This window comes from Ambystoma mexicanum, chromosome 2q (assembly GCF_040938575.1).
Source record: "Ambystoma mexicanum isolate Mex_15411 chromosome 2q, UKY_AmexF1_1, whole genome shotgun sequence".
Lineage (NCBI taxonomy): Eukaryota > Metazoa > Chordata > Amphibia > Caudata > Ambystomatidae > Ambystoma > Ambystoma mexicanum.
This window is the reverse complement of record NC_090924.1, coordinates 946,740,093-946,757,546: the sequence shown is the minus strand read 5'-3', so window position 1 is coordinate 946,757,546 and position 17,454 is coordinate 946,740,093. Positions and strand designations below refer to the sequence as shown.

Below are 17,454 nucleotides of genomic sequence, written 5' to 3'. Positions count from 1 at the left end.
AGTGTGGGAGTCCGTGGCAGGAGTTGGAGGGGGAATGAAAGTAGCAGCAAAGGCAGCAACTGTCACTCGCCTCATTGGTAGAATGACAGAGGAGACAGGCAGTGCAGACAGAGGTTTAGCAGGGGGACCAAAAAGATCCAGATGAAAAGACAGGAGGAAATGGTCAGACCAAGAGAGAGGGGTAGTGAGTGGGTTGGAGATAGGAATGCCTGAGGAGGTGAGAGCATGCAAGGTATGTCCGGCATAATGTGTTGGACCAGATGGATGAATGGTGAGGGAGAGAACGTTGTAGAGGCCGCAGAAGAATCCACTGGCTGCCTCGGGAGAGTCGAGGTGAATATTGAAGTCACTGAGGAGGAGAAGTTTGGAGGAAGAGTCAAAAAGGGAAGAGCTGAGGTCAGACCACTCAGATAGGAAGAGGGCAACCGGACAAGGGTCCTGTAGATGGTGACAAGAGTCAGCGAAAGGGTTGGAAAGATGCCAAGCCTGCAGATGAGGCATTCAAAGGAGGAGTAGGATTGAGTGGAAATGAAAGTAGCAGGGATCCAGTCAGGGAAGAACAAGGTCACGCCACCTCCAGACCGGTTAGGCTTGGGCTTGGAGAGGATCTTGTAATTCTCAAGCAGTGGTTTGTCAAAAGCAGTTACAGAGCTGGCAGTGAACCACTTCTCAGTGAGGGTGAGAACATTGAGGTCAAAGTCTTTGAGAAGGAGACAGATATCACAAGCGTTGTTTGATGGCAGAGAGAGAGTTTAAGTAGCAAGGTGGACCTCCACCATTGAAGGTCTTCCAAGGAGGCATACACTCATTGGAGGTTGAGAAGGGGCAAGGTGGGTGGCTGCCGGAGGAGTGGCAGGAGAAGGGAAGAAGTTGATAGGAAGTGAAAGACGCCTATCAAGAAGGAGAAGGTTGGGCTGGGAGCCCTGAGCCATGACAGTGCCATTGTGATAAACATTAATGATGCATCTAGAGGATGAGAAGCCTGCCAAGAGTACTCCTCATCTCGTGCCTCCATTAATGGGAGACAAGGAGAAAGGAGAGAGGTCAAAGACCATATGAGGAGACCAGAGGTCCGGGGAGGGAGTGACAAAGAGGATGTCAGTGACAGTCTGCCTGGAAAAAGCGCTGATGTAGGTGTCAGAAGTGGGCAGGCCTGGATTAGAGACCAGGAGATCTTTTTTGAACCTTTTCCTTCCAGGCTTTGAGAGGGAGGTAGGATAAGTGATGGAAAAGCAGTTGGAGTAAATAGGTGAGATGGAGAGCACCGTGAATGGAGAGACAGAGCAAAACATAGAAAGAAAGAGGGGAGAGAGACAGAGAACTGCAGAAAGCACAACAACCTCACCAGGTGGCCTAGCAGCAGACATATACCAATAGACAGGAGCAGACAGTGTTCTTTCCAGAGTCTTCAGGGCCGAATCTGGCAAGTCAGGTCCTCCTTCCAATGGGACTGATGCACAAATGCAGCATACGAAGGCCTTAGGTTCTTAAGTCAATGATGCCTTCAGGTAGGTAGATTTCCTCTCCGGCAAAGGCCTCCTTTATAAACTTAATGGTGCTATCCCATCTGCCTCCGTATGGGTACAAATCGTATATCTAATTCACTTCTACTTCAATCATGACATATGAATGCAACTGATCATGTGATGTGTTGCTTAATGTGGCTTCCAATACATGTTTTTTCTTCTCTACCAATTGGGCACACGCACAAGTTCAGGCTCTTTTCAGCGAGTCACGTTAAAGCTTTGTAGCTGCACAGTTTAGGGGCCATACTTCAGGAGGAAACATAGACAGCAGGAGCTCGATTCTCTTTCTCACTGCAATGCACAATCGATTTCTGGTAACAGATATCAAATCCCCCTGAACTGCACATGCTGACATTAGTATGTCCCTACTGGAGCCCCACTCCTTCAGAAAAGAAACTATTATCCTCAACTTCTCTTGTACCAGACCAAAAAAATACTCGTATGATATTTCACTCTCCCTCATCTCTATCTCTATTTTGCACTCACTGCTTCGAGAACATACCTCTTATCCTTATACCCTCTCCTGCCTCCCTATGTGCCCACACTTTTGGGGATGTGGTTTGCTAATGGCTTCATGGGCAAATTGCCATCAGGCAAAGTGAAGCAACAGAACAGCCATTCCTCCTAAGACCCCATTTATGAATTATATTGACCTTTTCATCAGTATTCTCAATATGGCGAACTCTTAGCTCAATGTTGAAGCAATGCTTGTTAATATGGTGGTGTTTTTCTTTTCAGATCACTCAGCTGAATGCTCTTATTACCATGTTGTTGGGAGAGCTGACACCAGGCGACCGCCAGAAAATCATGACCATTTGCACCATTGATGTCCATGCTAGAGATGTGGTGGCGAAGCTGGTTGCCCAAAAGGTGCCTTTGTAGAGCTCGACCATTAATGGATGGCATAGTTATGATGTTATGCTGTTTTACGTAGCCTGTTTTACCACATTTGACTGCACTGCTGTTTTAAACAATCAGGGCCATTTTTCAAATACTTATTTAAGTATTCTACTGACAAGGTTTGGCATTGTTCAATGGAAACATATTTTGGGTTGGAAAAATGTAATATCACATTGAAAGTTGCACTTCAGGAAAGAACATTCTGCACACTCTATACACGCCGCCACCAAGCCTCGACTCTGCCTGTCCACTGCCAACCCTTAGCTGCAACAGTGCTCTTGCCAATTTCAGAGGTAGGTTTGGGGTCAATTGGGAGGCTGCATGGTGTCTATACCATCTGTCAACGCAGGCCTATCATTACCCCTTAGTGCTCCTCCCCTAGGACATAACACTTCTGGGCATGTAAATGACGTATTGCTAGGGCCAAACCAAAGGAAGTAGGAGGCAGGTGTATTCCATCTGGCAGCCCTGGCATTGAATTTTGTGCAGCTCAGTCTGCATCACAACCCATATATTTGGTAATACCCTGAGATACTTGTATAACGGCCTGGCAGTAGCTGCACTACGAGTGGAATATTTACCAAATGGCTGTCTTTGTTGTTCTTTTGTCACAATTAGGGATCGAACAGCGTGTGATTTCCAGAAGCTGCTAAATTCATGTCAAATAATAAACGATGATTCTCAAAATTGTATGTGCAAATCATGAAATACCATTCTGCATACACTGGGTTTTCGTGGCAGGAACAGTGCATGCCTTTGCTCTATTTAGAGCGATACAAGGTGTTAGGGAGAATTCTCTGTTTAGGCTGAATTTCCTAACCTAGTGAGTCCCCCAGCAGCTTTGCTGGATTTTTGGGGTTTATTTTTTTCTCCTGCCAAGAGTGAGACTCTTTTACCCTCACTCTTGGGCATGATTTGGGGGTGTTTCTTTGAATCTAGATGTGTTTAATGGGCTATGGGGTCTTTTACTCCATAGGGCTTCATGTGTTTTTGTGATGTGTGTTACACAACACCCTCATTGCAGTGACACAGGGGTGTCATAGTGACCCCCCAGTATAGACTCCATACCCTGGGACTGACTACTGTCTCCCAGGGCATGTAAAGTCACCATTGACTTTACTAGTCTTAAATTCTGAACAGAACCAGTACAAACCATCATATTGTGGACGTACTGGCTGGGGCAATTCGATTGCCCCAGGGTCTGTTAGTCGAGGGGGCACGTCTCTGTCCCATTGATTGAGTTTTGGCTGGTGGCAGTGGATACTACTTTTTATATTCAACAGCGAATATTTTCCTATGGGATTTCCCATTGTTTTAGGCTACCATCTTTATTTAATTATTTACGGTAGCCTCGAACATACCGCCGGTTTATTTAATTAAAATTAATTCTCCGGTTGGTATTTTTTGCCAAAATTTGATTCTAAAATGGAGTTTGTGTTCTCTTCTGTGACTCCAACACAAGTCGAGCCCTTTGTTCCACTTTTTTGGCGGGCTTCTCCACAGAAGCCCTCCAAAGTGGTGCCACTCTGTCTGGGGTACTTAGGAGGAGTGGAGGGGGATTTAGGCACCCTGGACTGAGTTGCCTAGGCAACTCAAGTTGCACTCCATCCTGATTGGCCCAAGTGGTGAGCCGGCCGGCTCACCACTTAGCATGTTTGAGTGACAGCTAGGCTGAGTGAATGGGGGTTTTCTGCATAAAAGCAGGGCTTTGGGGACTGGAACTTCAGAAGTCGCCACAGGACCTAAGAATCCGACGAGGGAGAAGCTGAGCCGACCTGCCACGACACCACCACCGGTGGAGCCCTGCTGGACCGTCTCACCACTTTTCCCAACGACAGAGGAGATCTCCCGCCGGAGAGTCTTCTTCCTATGACTGGTGGGGATAACCAGTTTCACCGTCTTTTCGCCTTCCCAACGTACCTCGTGGCCGCCTTGCCTGTGCCAAGCACCCCGGCAACCGGGATACCACGTTTTACCACGACCGCGAAACAAAGGTACCACCTTTAACCGGAAAACTCCACGGCTGGTTTCTTCCCTGGTAGTGCAACGACCTTCATCTTTCCTCCAAGTCGAGATCTTCTCTTCCCCTGGACGACAACGCAACTTGCACCCACTACCAGGAACAACTGCCACCGCTGGAGGATCCTTCCCACTTAAGGTACCGTGTCCCGCCTGGCTTCCCTTGCTACCGACTGTACAGGGTAGATTTAGCCCCCGGCTTTCGAACCTGGGTTAGCCTGGGACACCCGGGCTAAACTTTCCTAAGCCTCTCTAAACTCTTTTTGAACCCTCTGCAAGACTTTCAAAGCCTAGTGTTACTGTGTGATCTTGGGCGCATTTGTGCTCTGCTCTCTCTAAGAGTGGGCCCAGCCTCTGGACTTTGGCTCACCAGTGACTTTTGCTCTTCTGCCTTGCTAACAGTGTTCCTGAACCTTAGAGTGGTGTACCTTTCCATATTCTGTCTTTTTCCCTCCCTTTCTCACAAACTTATTGGAGTGCCATCTAGTTAAGCGCTCACCTCTGTATGAAAATAAGTGGTGTTTACTGTGACTTATCTGATAAGGGAAAAGGGGTGTATATATTACAATAGTAACTGTGTTTAGAATATTTTACAACAAGAGTGCTGGAGTGTTTGAAACCGTGTGTTTTTAAATAAATAATTATATACTTTGATACCAAAGCTCTGGTCAGTGTTTGCTTGTATTATTGTATCTGGGTACCTATTGTATATACTTTGCATACTGTCTAACTCTTCTTGAGGGAAGTCTGACTGCTCAGCCACAGCTACCAGGTAAATCTGGGTGGTACAGCCTGCTACCAAGTGGGTTTACTGCCAACACCTGTAGTCTTAAATCTTTTGCAGTGTTCCCTAAGGGAACTGCACAGGTTTCTGCCTAACACTGGTGACAGCGGTGGGATTTGTATTGAGTATACACTTTAGAGTGCTTTAGGATACCTTAGTACAACTAACCACAAAGCTTAGCACTGAAAAAGTAATCTTTCTAACATGTCAACTATGGAAACTTATAGTCAAGAGTCCCTTGCTACAAAGACTGCTGATTGTTTTACGAGTACTATGTAAGCATATGAACCTCCTGACTAAAGGCAAGAAAATGGAATTAATAGAAAGGTTGTTAGCTAACCAAAGTCTGGATGATGGTTCAGAGGAACCTACCATGACAGAAAATGTAGATAACAGTATAGAAATTGATATTGATCAAAATGTTGATAATCTTGAGGAAGAGTCAGAAGAGGAGGGTGAGGCTGCTGTGACTGTCCCCCCTAGGCCTCTGTCTGCTCTACCTGCTGTACCTACTGGGCCTTTGCCAAGTCCCACATTTAGTCCTCAATATCTTGAATTAGAGAAAATGTAACTTGAACTAGAGTTCAAGAGACGGAATACTCAGGCTGAACAGAGACATCAGGAAATGAATCAAGAATTAAGGCTAAGGGAAATGGAGCTCAAGCATGAGCTAGAAATGAAGAAATTATCTGTCGAAAATGATTCTCTCTCTGGCTCCTCTAGAGGTTCCAGTCCTAAAAGACCCCGGATGCCTAAAGAATTGGTTGGTATGTATGAGCCTAAATTGGATGTGTTGGATTGGTTGTCTCTGTTTGAATATAATCATGGGCTCCAGAATATCACAGGAAATGACCTACTCACCTGGTTGTTCTCTAGGCTTCCCCCTGTTGCAACTGATGTGGTAATGGAGTTGGGGGAGGAGGATAGGAAAGAGTATGAATGTGTGAAACTAGCTCTGATAGCTAGATTTGGGAAGACCCCTTCCCAGTATCTTAAGAGGTTTAGGACCCTCAAAAAGAATGATGGTACCCCTTGGGCTACCTGGGTGAGTGAATGTTTGAAAAACTTAGAGGGATGGATTAAGGGTTACAAGGTGAACACTTATGAAGGTATGGAAAATCTTTTTATGTTGGAGTCAATTTATGATGCCTGCTCTCCTCTGCTCAGACAGCACTTGGCTGATTCAAAGGAATTAGATTCCAGAAAACTAGCTAAGGCTGCTGACTTGTAGGTTGCCAACAGGGACACTCACAAGGATTCAGGGGTCACTCAGAAAAAGGATGAGGGAAAGCAGCCACCTAAAGTGAATCCAGAGAATTCTAATACCTTCCATACCAAAGAGGGCCACAAACAACAAAATAACCAGGGTAAGCCCCAGGGTAAACCGAATCAGGCTAGTGTACCTTCTGGTCAACAACCAGAAGGAGGTCAGAACAAGCCACCCTTTCAGAGAGCATTTGGACAATGCTATATCTGTAAGGCTACTGACCATATCAAAGGGGATCCCAGGTGCAAGGGTAAACCTGCAGGGATCAGCACAGCCTCCTTAGCCTTCACTCCTGAGGATGAAGTACAGATGGCTAGTGCCCACTTTGAACTCTTTGATGAAGAACCCTATGGTCTTCAAGCAACTGTAAACTTAGAGCCTATGGGTCTGGTTAGTTCCCATAATAGGGTTGTGTATAACTTCCTAACTGTTAACTCTAAAGTGTATTATGTGGACAGTGTTCTTGTCAATGGCCAGGATACTGCTGCCAGGAGAGACACTGGGGCCAGCAGAACAGTAGTGGATGAAAGCTTCTTTCAACCTGAGGATGTAGCAAAAGCACCCAAAGGTCCCACTAAGATGCCTGGAGGCCCTGTCCAAATGGTTCCTATTCTACCAGCCCTCATTCAGTGTAACAACATGACAGTGAGGATCCCTGTCAGTGTTCAGACTGAGGTGCCTGGGAAGGTCCTGTTGGGAAATGACCTGAGAACTCTAGGAGTAGTGTCCCATACCCCTAGGCCTCCCAAAATGGAGACCCAGAACCTAACCAAACTGGCTAGAGAGGCCACCTTAAGGGACCACTCTAAGCCTGTGGGAACCTCTACTGAGACCCCCACTACAAGCCCTGGTGTTAGTAAGTTGACCTCTAACACAGGCACATTTCAGGCTAGTACATTAGGGAAATGGGAGCCCCAACCAAGCTCCATCATTGTTCCCCCAGTTTCAGAGTCTGTGACTCCCCCTGCTTCTGAGGAAGAGGAGGATAGACCTACTGGACCCTTACCTAGGCCTGAGAGAACTGGTCATTCTCAATGCTGGTGGTAAACCAGGAAAGAAAAGTCTAAGGCCAAAAACCTTCAGACTGTTGGACCTTCTACTGAAGACCCCAACTCAAATCCTAATATTAGGGGGGAAACTCCTAAAGTAGGTAAGGTTAGATCTAAGAGGAAGGGGAAACAGGCACATTGCCTAACCCCAACCCCTCCAACCAAGAGGCCTAAGACCCAACCTGCTCCCACAAGAGAGGTGGTGAGGAACCTTGGAGGCCCCTCTAGATCTAAGGGAATCCTTTATAAGGACCCCTTGAAAAAGCCTAACACAGGTTCAGAAGTTGTAACAACTTCTGAGGGACTGGTCAACCAGATCCCCTATAACTTTAAAAAGACTGATGTTCCTCAAAGGGTTTGTAGGTCATATAGCTTACAAAGGAAAACCTTTGCTTGGGCCCTAGAACATAGGTCAAGGTGTCACCATCAAAATGCTGATGGACTCTCTAGGATGTATGTCATCGACTAGAGGTATGAGGTTCATCCAGGAGTGGATTAAATCCTCCTGTCCCTTAGTCTGGGGGGGCGAGTGTTAGGGAGAATTCTCTGTTTAGGCTGAATTTCCTAACCTAGTGAGTCCCCCAGCAGCTTTGCTGGATTTTTGGGGTTCATTTTTTTCTCCTGCCAAGAGTGAGACTCTTTTACCCTCACTCTTGAGCATGATTTGAGGGTGTTTCTTTGAATCTAGATGTGTTTAATGGGCTATGGGGTCTTTTACTCCATAGGGCTTCATGTGCTTTTGTGATGTGTGTTACACAACACCCTCAGTGCAGTGACACAGGGGTGTCATAGTGACCCCCCAGTATAGACTCCATACCCTGGGACTGACTACTGTCTCCCAGGGCATGTAAAGTCACCCTTGACTTTACTAGTCTTAAATTCTGAACAGAACCAGTACAAACCATCATATTGTGGACGTACTGGCTGGGGCAATTCGATTGCCCCAGGGTCTGTTAGTCGAGGGGGCACGTCTCCGTCCCCCCTGATCGAGTTTTGGCTGGTGGCAGTGGATACTACTTTTTATATTCAACCGCGAATATTTTCTTATGGGATTTCCCATTGTTTTAGGCAACTATCTTTATTTAATTATTTACGGTAGCCTCGAACATACCGCCGGTTTATTTAATTAAAATCAATTCTCCGGTTGGTATTTTTTGCCAAAACTTGATTCTAAAATGGCGTTTGTGTTCTCTTCTGTGACTCCAACCCAAGTCGAGCCCTTTGTTACACTTTTTGGCGGGCTTCTCCACAGAAACCCTCCAAAGTGGTGCCTCTCTGTCTGGGGTACTTAGGAGGGGTGGAGGGGGATTTAGGCACCCTGGACTGAGTTTCCTAGGCAACTCAAGTCGCACTCCGTCCTGATTGGCCCAATTGGTGAGCCGGCCGGCTCACCACTTATCATGTTTGAGTGACAGCTAAGCTGAGTGAATGGGGGTTTTCTGCATAAAAGCAGGGCTTTGGGGACTGGAACTTCAGAAGTCGCCACAGGACCTAAGAATCCGACGAGGGAGAAGCTGAGCCGACCTGCCACGACACCACCACCGGTGGAGCCCTGCTGGACCGTCTCACCACTTTTCCCAACGACAGAGGAGATCTCCCGCCGTAGAGTCTTCTTCCTTTGACTGGTGGGGATAACCAGTTTCACCGTTTTTTGCCTTCAAGATGTACCTCGTGGCCGCCTTGCCTGTGCCAAGCACCCCGGCAACCGGGATACCACGTTTTACCACGACCGTGAAACAAAGGTACCACCTTTAACCGTAAAACTCCACGGCTGGTTTCTTCCCTGGTAGTGCAACGACCTTCATCTTTCCTCCAAGTCGAGATCTTCTCTTCCCCTGGACGACGACGTAACTTGCACCCACTACCAGGAACAACTGCCACCGCTGGAGGATCCTTCCCACTTAAGGTACCGTGTCCCGCCTGGCTTCCCTTGCTACCGACTGTACGGGGTAGATTTAGCCCCCGGCTTTCGAACCTGGGTTAGCCTGGGACACCCTGGCTAAACTTTCCTAAACCCCTCTAAACTCTTTTTTAACCCTCTGCAAGACTGTGTGATCTTGGGCGCATTTGTGCTCTGCTCTCTCTAAGAGTGGGCCCAGCCTCTGGACTTTGGCTCACCAGTGACTTTTGCTCTTCTGCCTTGCTAACAGTGTTCCTGAACCTTAGAGTGGTGTACCTTTCCATATTCTGTCTTTTTCCCTCCCTTTCTCACAAACTTATTGGAGTGGCATCTATTTAAGCGCTCACCTCTGTATGAAAATAAGTGGTGTTTACTGTGACTTATCTGATAAGGGAAAAGGGGTGAATATATTACAATAGTAATTGTGTTTAGAATATTTTACAACAAGAGTGCTGGAGTGTTTCAAACCGTGTGTTTTTAAATAAATAATTATATACTTTGATACCAAAGCTCTGGTCAGTGTTTGCTTGTATTATTGTATCTGGGTACCTATTGTGTATACTTTGCATACTGTCTAACAATTCTTGAGGGAAGTCTGACTGCTCAGTCACAGCTACCAGGTAAATCTGGGTGGTACAGACTGCTACCAAGTGGGTTTACTGCCAACACCTGTAGTCTTAAATCTTTTGCAGTGTTCCCTAAGGGAACTGCACAGGTTTCTGCCTAACACAAGGGAAAAATAGTTGTTGCCTAACTTGTCAAATTTGCAAAACCCTACTGATTAGCTCCACCTGTGCCTGCCTCAGACTTAAACTCTGACCTGCCAGATTGGAAACACCCTTATCTCCATGAGTGAGGCTAAAATCATAGACTCCAACTTGACTGTAACTAGTGCTTCGAGCTCCAGCTTGTCACTTTTATTAAGAGGGCATCATTTAAACTGTACATAATCTGTTGGAGAAATCTGTACTGTCATTTACGCACAATGTGTCTCAGACTCTTGTCCTCGGGGTGCAAGGCTTAATTAACCTCAATGTAGTATATTGTGGCCTAACTTAGAAATCCACGGTGAAGCCCATGCATGTTTGATGGCAGGTATGATACTAGTTTGTAGGCACAGAGACCAGATCAAACTGCCTATCATGTACTACATCATTCAGTGCCCCATCTTTTCTTTTGATTACAAATTGATGACAAACCCACACCAGCCCTTTGTAGGTTATGGCATTGTGTATATCCCATTAAACACATGCATTCGTTTCAGTAACTCATTTTTACGGTGCATGGGGGGAGGAAGGATAGCTCAGGGGCAACACATTTGTCTGGGACAACGCTGATCAACACAGGTTCAAATCCTGATCTTGTGCTTAAAAAACACTTTTTGCTATTAAATGCATTATAAATTAACAATTATAATTATAATGTGCACACGACCCAAGCCCTGTTACTCTCTAGGCTTCACTACTGCAATAGCCTCCTCCTGAATTTACCATCATCCACCCTGTGACCCCTCCAGCTAATCCAGAACAGGGCAGCAAGACTTATCTTTGGCCATAAGCCCAGGGACTGCATCTCTCCTGCACTAAAATGTCTTCAGTGGCTTAAATTAAAATCCCTCTGCATCATCCACAAGGCTGTCTGGGTCCAGGGACCACAATATTGTCATCTTTATCTCACTGAATACACTCCCTCTAGACCTTTACGTTACTCTGGCACCAACTCTCTGTGTGTAAAGCGGTTTGCTAAACAGAGTAGGTGGTTGTTCACTTTCTTCAGTGGGCTCCATCCTATGGAATTGCCTTCCCCTCCCTCTGTGCATTGAGCAGGATCTTCTCAAAATCCGGGAGCTCCTTAAGACTTTCCTCTTTTCCTCCTCCTTCCCTTTTTCTCTCCTCTGCTAATCCCATAGTTGCTGTGATCAGTGTCCTGGGCCATTATGCATCCTTGGATCCCTGACCTCCCACACCAATTCTGCCTAGCTCTTGTCTACCCAGAGACCTTGCATCGGCACACCCACTGCCCTGGAGGTTCGCACTTGCACCTCCGGCAGCTCCAGTCTGTGTAGCACTCAACATCCCCAGCACTTCATCTGTGGCTCACCCATGAGCTCAGACTCCCCAGCACTTACCCTCTCTTCCCTCTTCCTTGCTGCGCTTGCACATTCTGAATACTCACAAGACATAGTAGGTTCATCCCTTCTACCGTTTCCCCCTGTTCTTTTAATGTTTTTCCCACCTTTGCTCCCTCCCTTTACTGTGGACACTTTGAAACAGTATTTTCTTACTGTATAAGCGCCTAACAAGCAAACAATAAATACATAAATAATTAAATACATACATTTAGCATAGACACAACAATGAAGCAAGGTTGAGTGCCAGATCTGTGAATGGTGTTCCTGGTATCCCCATCTCAGTTCTGCCCCTTTGCTGCCTAGTGAAACTCCTAGAGCATAACCTTTTAGTAACACAACTTCCGGCATGTCAGCATATCGTAGATTCACCCAACTGCTCGGCCATGGAGCAATGGTGGAAGCAAAGCAACACACTAACCCGCTAGCATGTGCAGTCGCTGTTCATTGTGTGCTTCGAGAATAAGGAAAATGGAATCCTGGGATAAGGAAGATGCGTAACGGTGGGTATCGAAGAGGCGACAACGTGCTCATACAAAGGTGGTGAAAAAAAGGCAAAATAAACACACTTTAATCAGTGTTATGCTCTAGTGACATATTTTAGTTGAAATCTGATATATTTCACGTGTTTGGTATTATAAAATTACAAACTTAACTAAAACTGTTTTCTAAACTCTTTTATCATATATTTAGGTAACTAGTTCCCAGGCCTTCCCCTGGTTGTCACAGCTGCGCCATCGATTTGATGACTCTGCAAGACACTGTTTTGCCAACATCTGTGATGCCCAGTTCCAGTACTCATATGAATATCTCGGAAACACCTCTCGTCTCGTGATCACCCCTCTGACTGACAGGTAGGCTTGAGCCTTGTAATCACGATTAACTTTAAACTAGTCTAAAAGTGAGCCTTCATACACCTCATTGGACAGCTAAATGCACGTCAACCCCCCCCCCCATCACTTCAATCTACATGAGTGTTGTGGAAGTGTGCCCCAGTTGTACATTGACCCGAATTAAAGAAATATATTTACTGTGTAAACAAATGAATATCACCAAGCAGTCGTCCCCACCCCCACCATCTTCACAGAAAAACTGGTAACATAGAGACTAATGAGTTTCCCTCTTGGAAGCAAGGTTTGATTTCTTATTTTGTGCTCTCTAAGAGCAGCATGGAACAGGGTGAAACATAGGATTTTCAGTGGATTTTTGGTGCCACAGGAATAAAAAGATAACAGCTGACACTGGGGGTAGATCAAAGCAGTAAAATGCGGCGGTAACGCTATTACTGCCGCATTTACCGATCCTCCCAATCCTGTGTTCCGGCGCATTCACCTCCATTTCTGAGCTGGAGGTGAATGAGATGGCTTTAAGGCCATATTTTTTCTTTCTGCTGGTACCGCTAGTGGTTTTAGCACCCCACAACCCCATTGGGCTCAATGGACCCAATGGGAATGGGCACATACCGCCCTCGCGTAACTTGTGATCCAGCGCTAACAGCGCCAGACTGAGTTGCGGTAAGGCTATTAGCATTGGGCCTTTATCAATCTTTATTTGTATATTGCAGGTTTGGTGCCAACTGATGCCTCAATAGAAATTTCAAAGGAGCAAAGAAATGTAATACAAAAGTGGTTCATTCAGAATCAATGTTATGTTGTGGATGTGGGTTTCCTACTGCACTATGTTGCCTGGTGACTTTGCACTCTGGCATATCTGAAAGAAAGAGGTTAGAAGGCATTGGAGGGTAGCAAAGCAGTATTTGAATCTCTGCATTGCTTTCCTCCTCCAACTTGGGAAAGCACTTAGTTGTATGTCTGCATGAGATTCAGTGGAATGAGTCCTGGCTTAGCACCTGTTAAAGACCAAGAATATTGCATTGGAATCCAATATTAAAAAAACGCTGCCTGCAAAGCATAATTGGCAGGTAGCGTTCTATGTATCCCAACGCAGAGAGTCAGTGAAGAGTGAAAGCGATTTCACCTTAATTTACTCTTCCTAATTATACTCTGCTTTGTGTTGAGAATTGCACGTAAGGGATCAGCAACATGCAAGAGCAAGCATTGGTAGTCTCCTGCATGCAATTCGAATTACAAATTCAACCCATAGTGTGATTGAGCATAGCATTTGAGAATGTTGGTGCACAGAGAGTTTAGTCTAGTTCCCGATGAGCAGCTCAGAACCTCCTTCTGGTGTGGCCATGCAATACTTTTGTAAGGAAAGACCTCCAGGCAACCAGACAATAAAAAAACAGTCCTCTAAGGAACAAGGCTTGGTGCACCTCTCTACAAGGAAAGCAAGATGCATTATGTATACAAACGGAAAAAGGTGACAGAAAGTCCCATAGAACCAAACTGGCATGGAGCTCTCTGTTAGTTCAAAGCTAGTACAAGGTTTTAAGGAAAGGAATCATCACTCATCATGTAAAAAGTATACAATGTTTATCTCACAGCCTCATTGGCTACCACCTATATACATACTACAAGGCCCCTATAGTCCCTTGACTGATTGGCCAGATCCTAATGTACCCTGGATCCCTAACACGTCTTTCCCCTAGTCCATCACCTTGGTTCCCAGTTATTGGATTAGAGGGTTACCTTTAGCCATTGCCTTCCCCATTGGCCTAATCAGGCGGTGTGCATCTGTTTGTTAGCATGAGCTCAGTGGGCAACTTTGAGGTCAAATTGGCCCTTTGACATAATAATGCACCTCACTTGATACCAGACACGTGGGCGCCCTAACCATGCCTCCCAGGCACGCAACTAGATTTGTTGCCATCACCTCTCACTCCTTGTATCACAAATCATGGACTGTTCTGCTCCTCACACAGCCCTTATCAGCTTCCCACCTGCGGTACACCACCTTGTACCCTCAAGGACCGTGCAAATTGGCCTAACTCTGATGGATTTAGGTGCTCTTTTTTCAAAATGCTAGGCCTCACTTCCAATATCGTGGTGCTTCAATATCTCCCTCACCCAAGCCCTGTGTCTACTTCACCATCGTTTACACATTATGTTTCACTACTGCTTTACAATATCACCCGTGCCCTATACCTGGGCTTACCTACATTTCTATAGCTATTATAAAACTAATCCATTTGTTATTCCCATCTGCATTTTCCACCGCCTTGCAGCCGCCCACCTTCATTTTCTCGTGAGCTAATAGTTTTCTCAGCCCGAAGGAGGGCATGGGAGCTGTACGTGCATCCCAACATCTAGTTGGTGGTGCCCTTCAGGTAAGGTACTTGTAAGGACACGTCCTGTGGCACCCTAGTGTGGGCTGGCACCTCTGGAAAGGGCCACTGTGCATCGTTCGATTCTGAATCAGAGTGGGAAAATATGGGGAAGATGAGAAGAGAAGACATACAGAGCAGGCAGAATTAGGTAGGAAATACACAGGGGGGTGGATATATTTCCAGGTGAGCACTCTCATTAGGGAAGCCTTGAAGCAAGTCACAGAGGATACAGCCCCGATGGCATCCCTGGGAGCAACTCACAATCTGCAAGTTCATGCTATTTAGTAGATTATACAGGGACAATGGTGAGCAAAATCAGAATATGACATTAGGACACCTAGAACTGCTCGGAAACGAATTACAGTGGTTTGCACTTTGGTCTGTAGCAGCTCTTTGGCTATTTTTGCATGAAATAGATACTCTACTGTTTGACATACGCATTTCTATAAGTGTTATGTATGTTCTTGACTAAAACAGAGGTTGACATGTAAAAACAGCATTTGCTGTAATGGAAACTTGGTACAGTTATTGATAAGTGCAAATGCCCTTCGGAACTGACTGACCTCAGCGCCAACGCCTGCAGGCGGGTTCCCGTAATGGAATTAGTATCATTGACAAAAGCATGCGATTAGGTCAGTTATGCGGAAAATACATCAGACTAAGGAAGATGTGCATTTATGCCATCTTTGTTGATTTACGCATCGCTTTCAATACCATCCCAAGGAGGCGCTTGTGGGAGATGCTTCAAGACCTTAATATTACAGCCCAAATATTGAGCTATACCGAGTCTGGATTACAAACACCAGGCTGTTGTAAGGTGGGCACTGGATGGAAAGACTACCCTGCTGATTAACATTGAAACGGGTTTGCAACAAGTTTGTGTCCTGGCACACAAATTGTTCTGTGTCTTCATTAACGGGTCCAGAGAGAAACGTTTAATCCATCAGAAGAATGCTCCAGTATTGGCCAATAAGAAAACACCAGCTCTGATATTTGCTGACAATGCTGTTCTCCTCTCATTAACACAAGTGGGCCTCAAGAAGCAACTCAAAATCTTTTCTGACTTCTGTTAGGAGAACGGATTATTAGCGATCAACATTTGAAAAACTAAAGTCTTTGGGGGTCATTACGACCCCGGTGTTAAGGGGTTAACGGCGCCGTAAAAGGCTGCGGCGCCGTTAACCCGTCAACGCCTTACTACGAGGTCCCTTTGCGGCTCCTGACCTTAACGGCTGGTCTGGACCAGCCGTTAAAGTAGGGACCTTGATGGCAATTACGGTACCGCAATTTGCGGTACTGTAATTGCCGCCTTCCCCATTCCCATTGAGCCCTGTGGGGCAAAAATGAGAATGGGGAAGGGCCGTGGAGAAAGGGGGAATTACCGCCCCGCCAACCTTGGAATTGGGTGGTAATTCCCCCGTTCTGCATGGCGGACTCCGGCATGGACCATGGTGCTAATAGCACCATGGTTTAGCGCCAGAGTCCTAATGAGGGCCCTTGTCTTTCAGGGCAACAGATGGAAGACAGGGTAATCTATACATTTAGAGCTGAAGAGTGGGCTGTTAAAGCAAGCGGCAGGGTACGCGTATTTAGGCATATGGGTCACAGCACACTGGAAATGGGAGAGGCAACTGGCTAATGTCGCCGTTTTCACGGCTTTCTAGTGAACATGGAAAAGGAGTGTTTCGGGTCTCACTTGAGGCATATATGAAATAAGCTAGACAGGCCGCGATATTTGGTGCAGAGTTGTGAGGGACACACGAAACGTCAGAAACTGTTGGTTATTGAAAAGAAACCTATACCAAACATATTGGGCCTACCTTTGAGCACTCTGAATCTTCCATTGTACATGGAAACTGGAATGACATAGGTGTAGTCCCATTGCAAGGCAAGGCCACTTTTTCTGTTGGGAGGCGATATGGACATCACTGCATCTGGTTCATTACAGAGAGGCATTAAATGATTTGATATCTCAGGATGGAGGGAAAGAAAACGCCAGGCTTACTCACGTTAAAGGGGAATTTCCCGAACTTGGGCTGAGTGAGTTCTAGACCAAGATTGAAAGGCATTAAGAGTCATCGCAAAGCAGCACTCAAAGCCAAGCATGAGAAGGAGACTTTCAGGCCGATTCATGGAATTAATGTGCGCTGAAATTTTTGGCGCAAGCGTGCGAAAGCGTGCAAAAGTGTGTGAAAGCGCGTGAATCGCAGTGCCAGTGTGAAAATCGCAGCAAAACCCACGCACAGCGATTCATGGAAGTCCGTGCGCGTGTAAACCCCAGGATGTGCGCCAAAATTCTGCGTGGCGCATGCTGGCGCACACGTCTCCAGATTTAACAAGAGGGGTCCTGGGAGTCCCTCTGCCAGACATTAGTCCTGGTTATGAGGGACTTACCCAGAGTCTTTAGCTCACTATCTTTCACAGAGAAGAAATATCCCAAACATATCAGTCTTTGTCCTTCCCTGGGGCAGTCCAGCACCGAAATGCGAGGCAATTCTCCTCTGAACAAGAACACCAACAGAAACCCCAGACACGTGTTTCGGTCTGGTTGGACCTCATCAGTAGGGTGGATCTGTGCCTCTCCAAACAGCATGCGCTACGCGCACAGCGAAATCGCACATAGCGCGGCGCACACAACAAAAGTAGGAGGAA

General features: G+C 46.2%; 1 protein-coding gene across 1 annotated transcript in view; it reads left to right on the top strand.

Annotated features, from left to right (window-relative positions):
* DNAH11 (dynein axonemal heavy chain 11) overlaps positions 1-17,454 on the top strand; it is a 4,227,155-nt gene that overhangs the window by 2,038,545 nt on the left and 2,171,156 nt on the right. The window contains exons 31-32 of the mRNA XM_069648254.1: positions 2,265-2,396; positions 12,267-12,427. Coding sequence (XP_069504355.1) covers positions 2,265-2,396; positions 12,267-12,427 — 293 coding nt within the window. The remainder of the gene's footprint in view (positions 1-2,264; positions 2,397-12,266; positions 12,428-17,454) is intronic.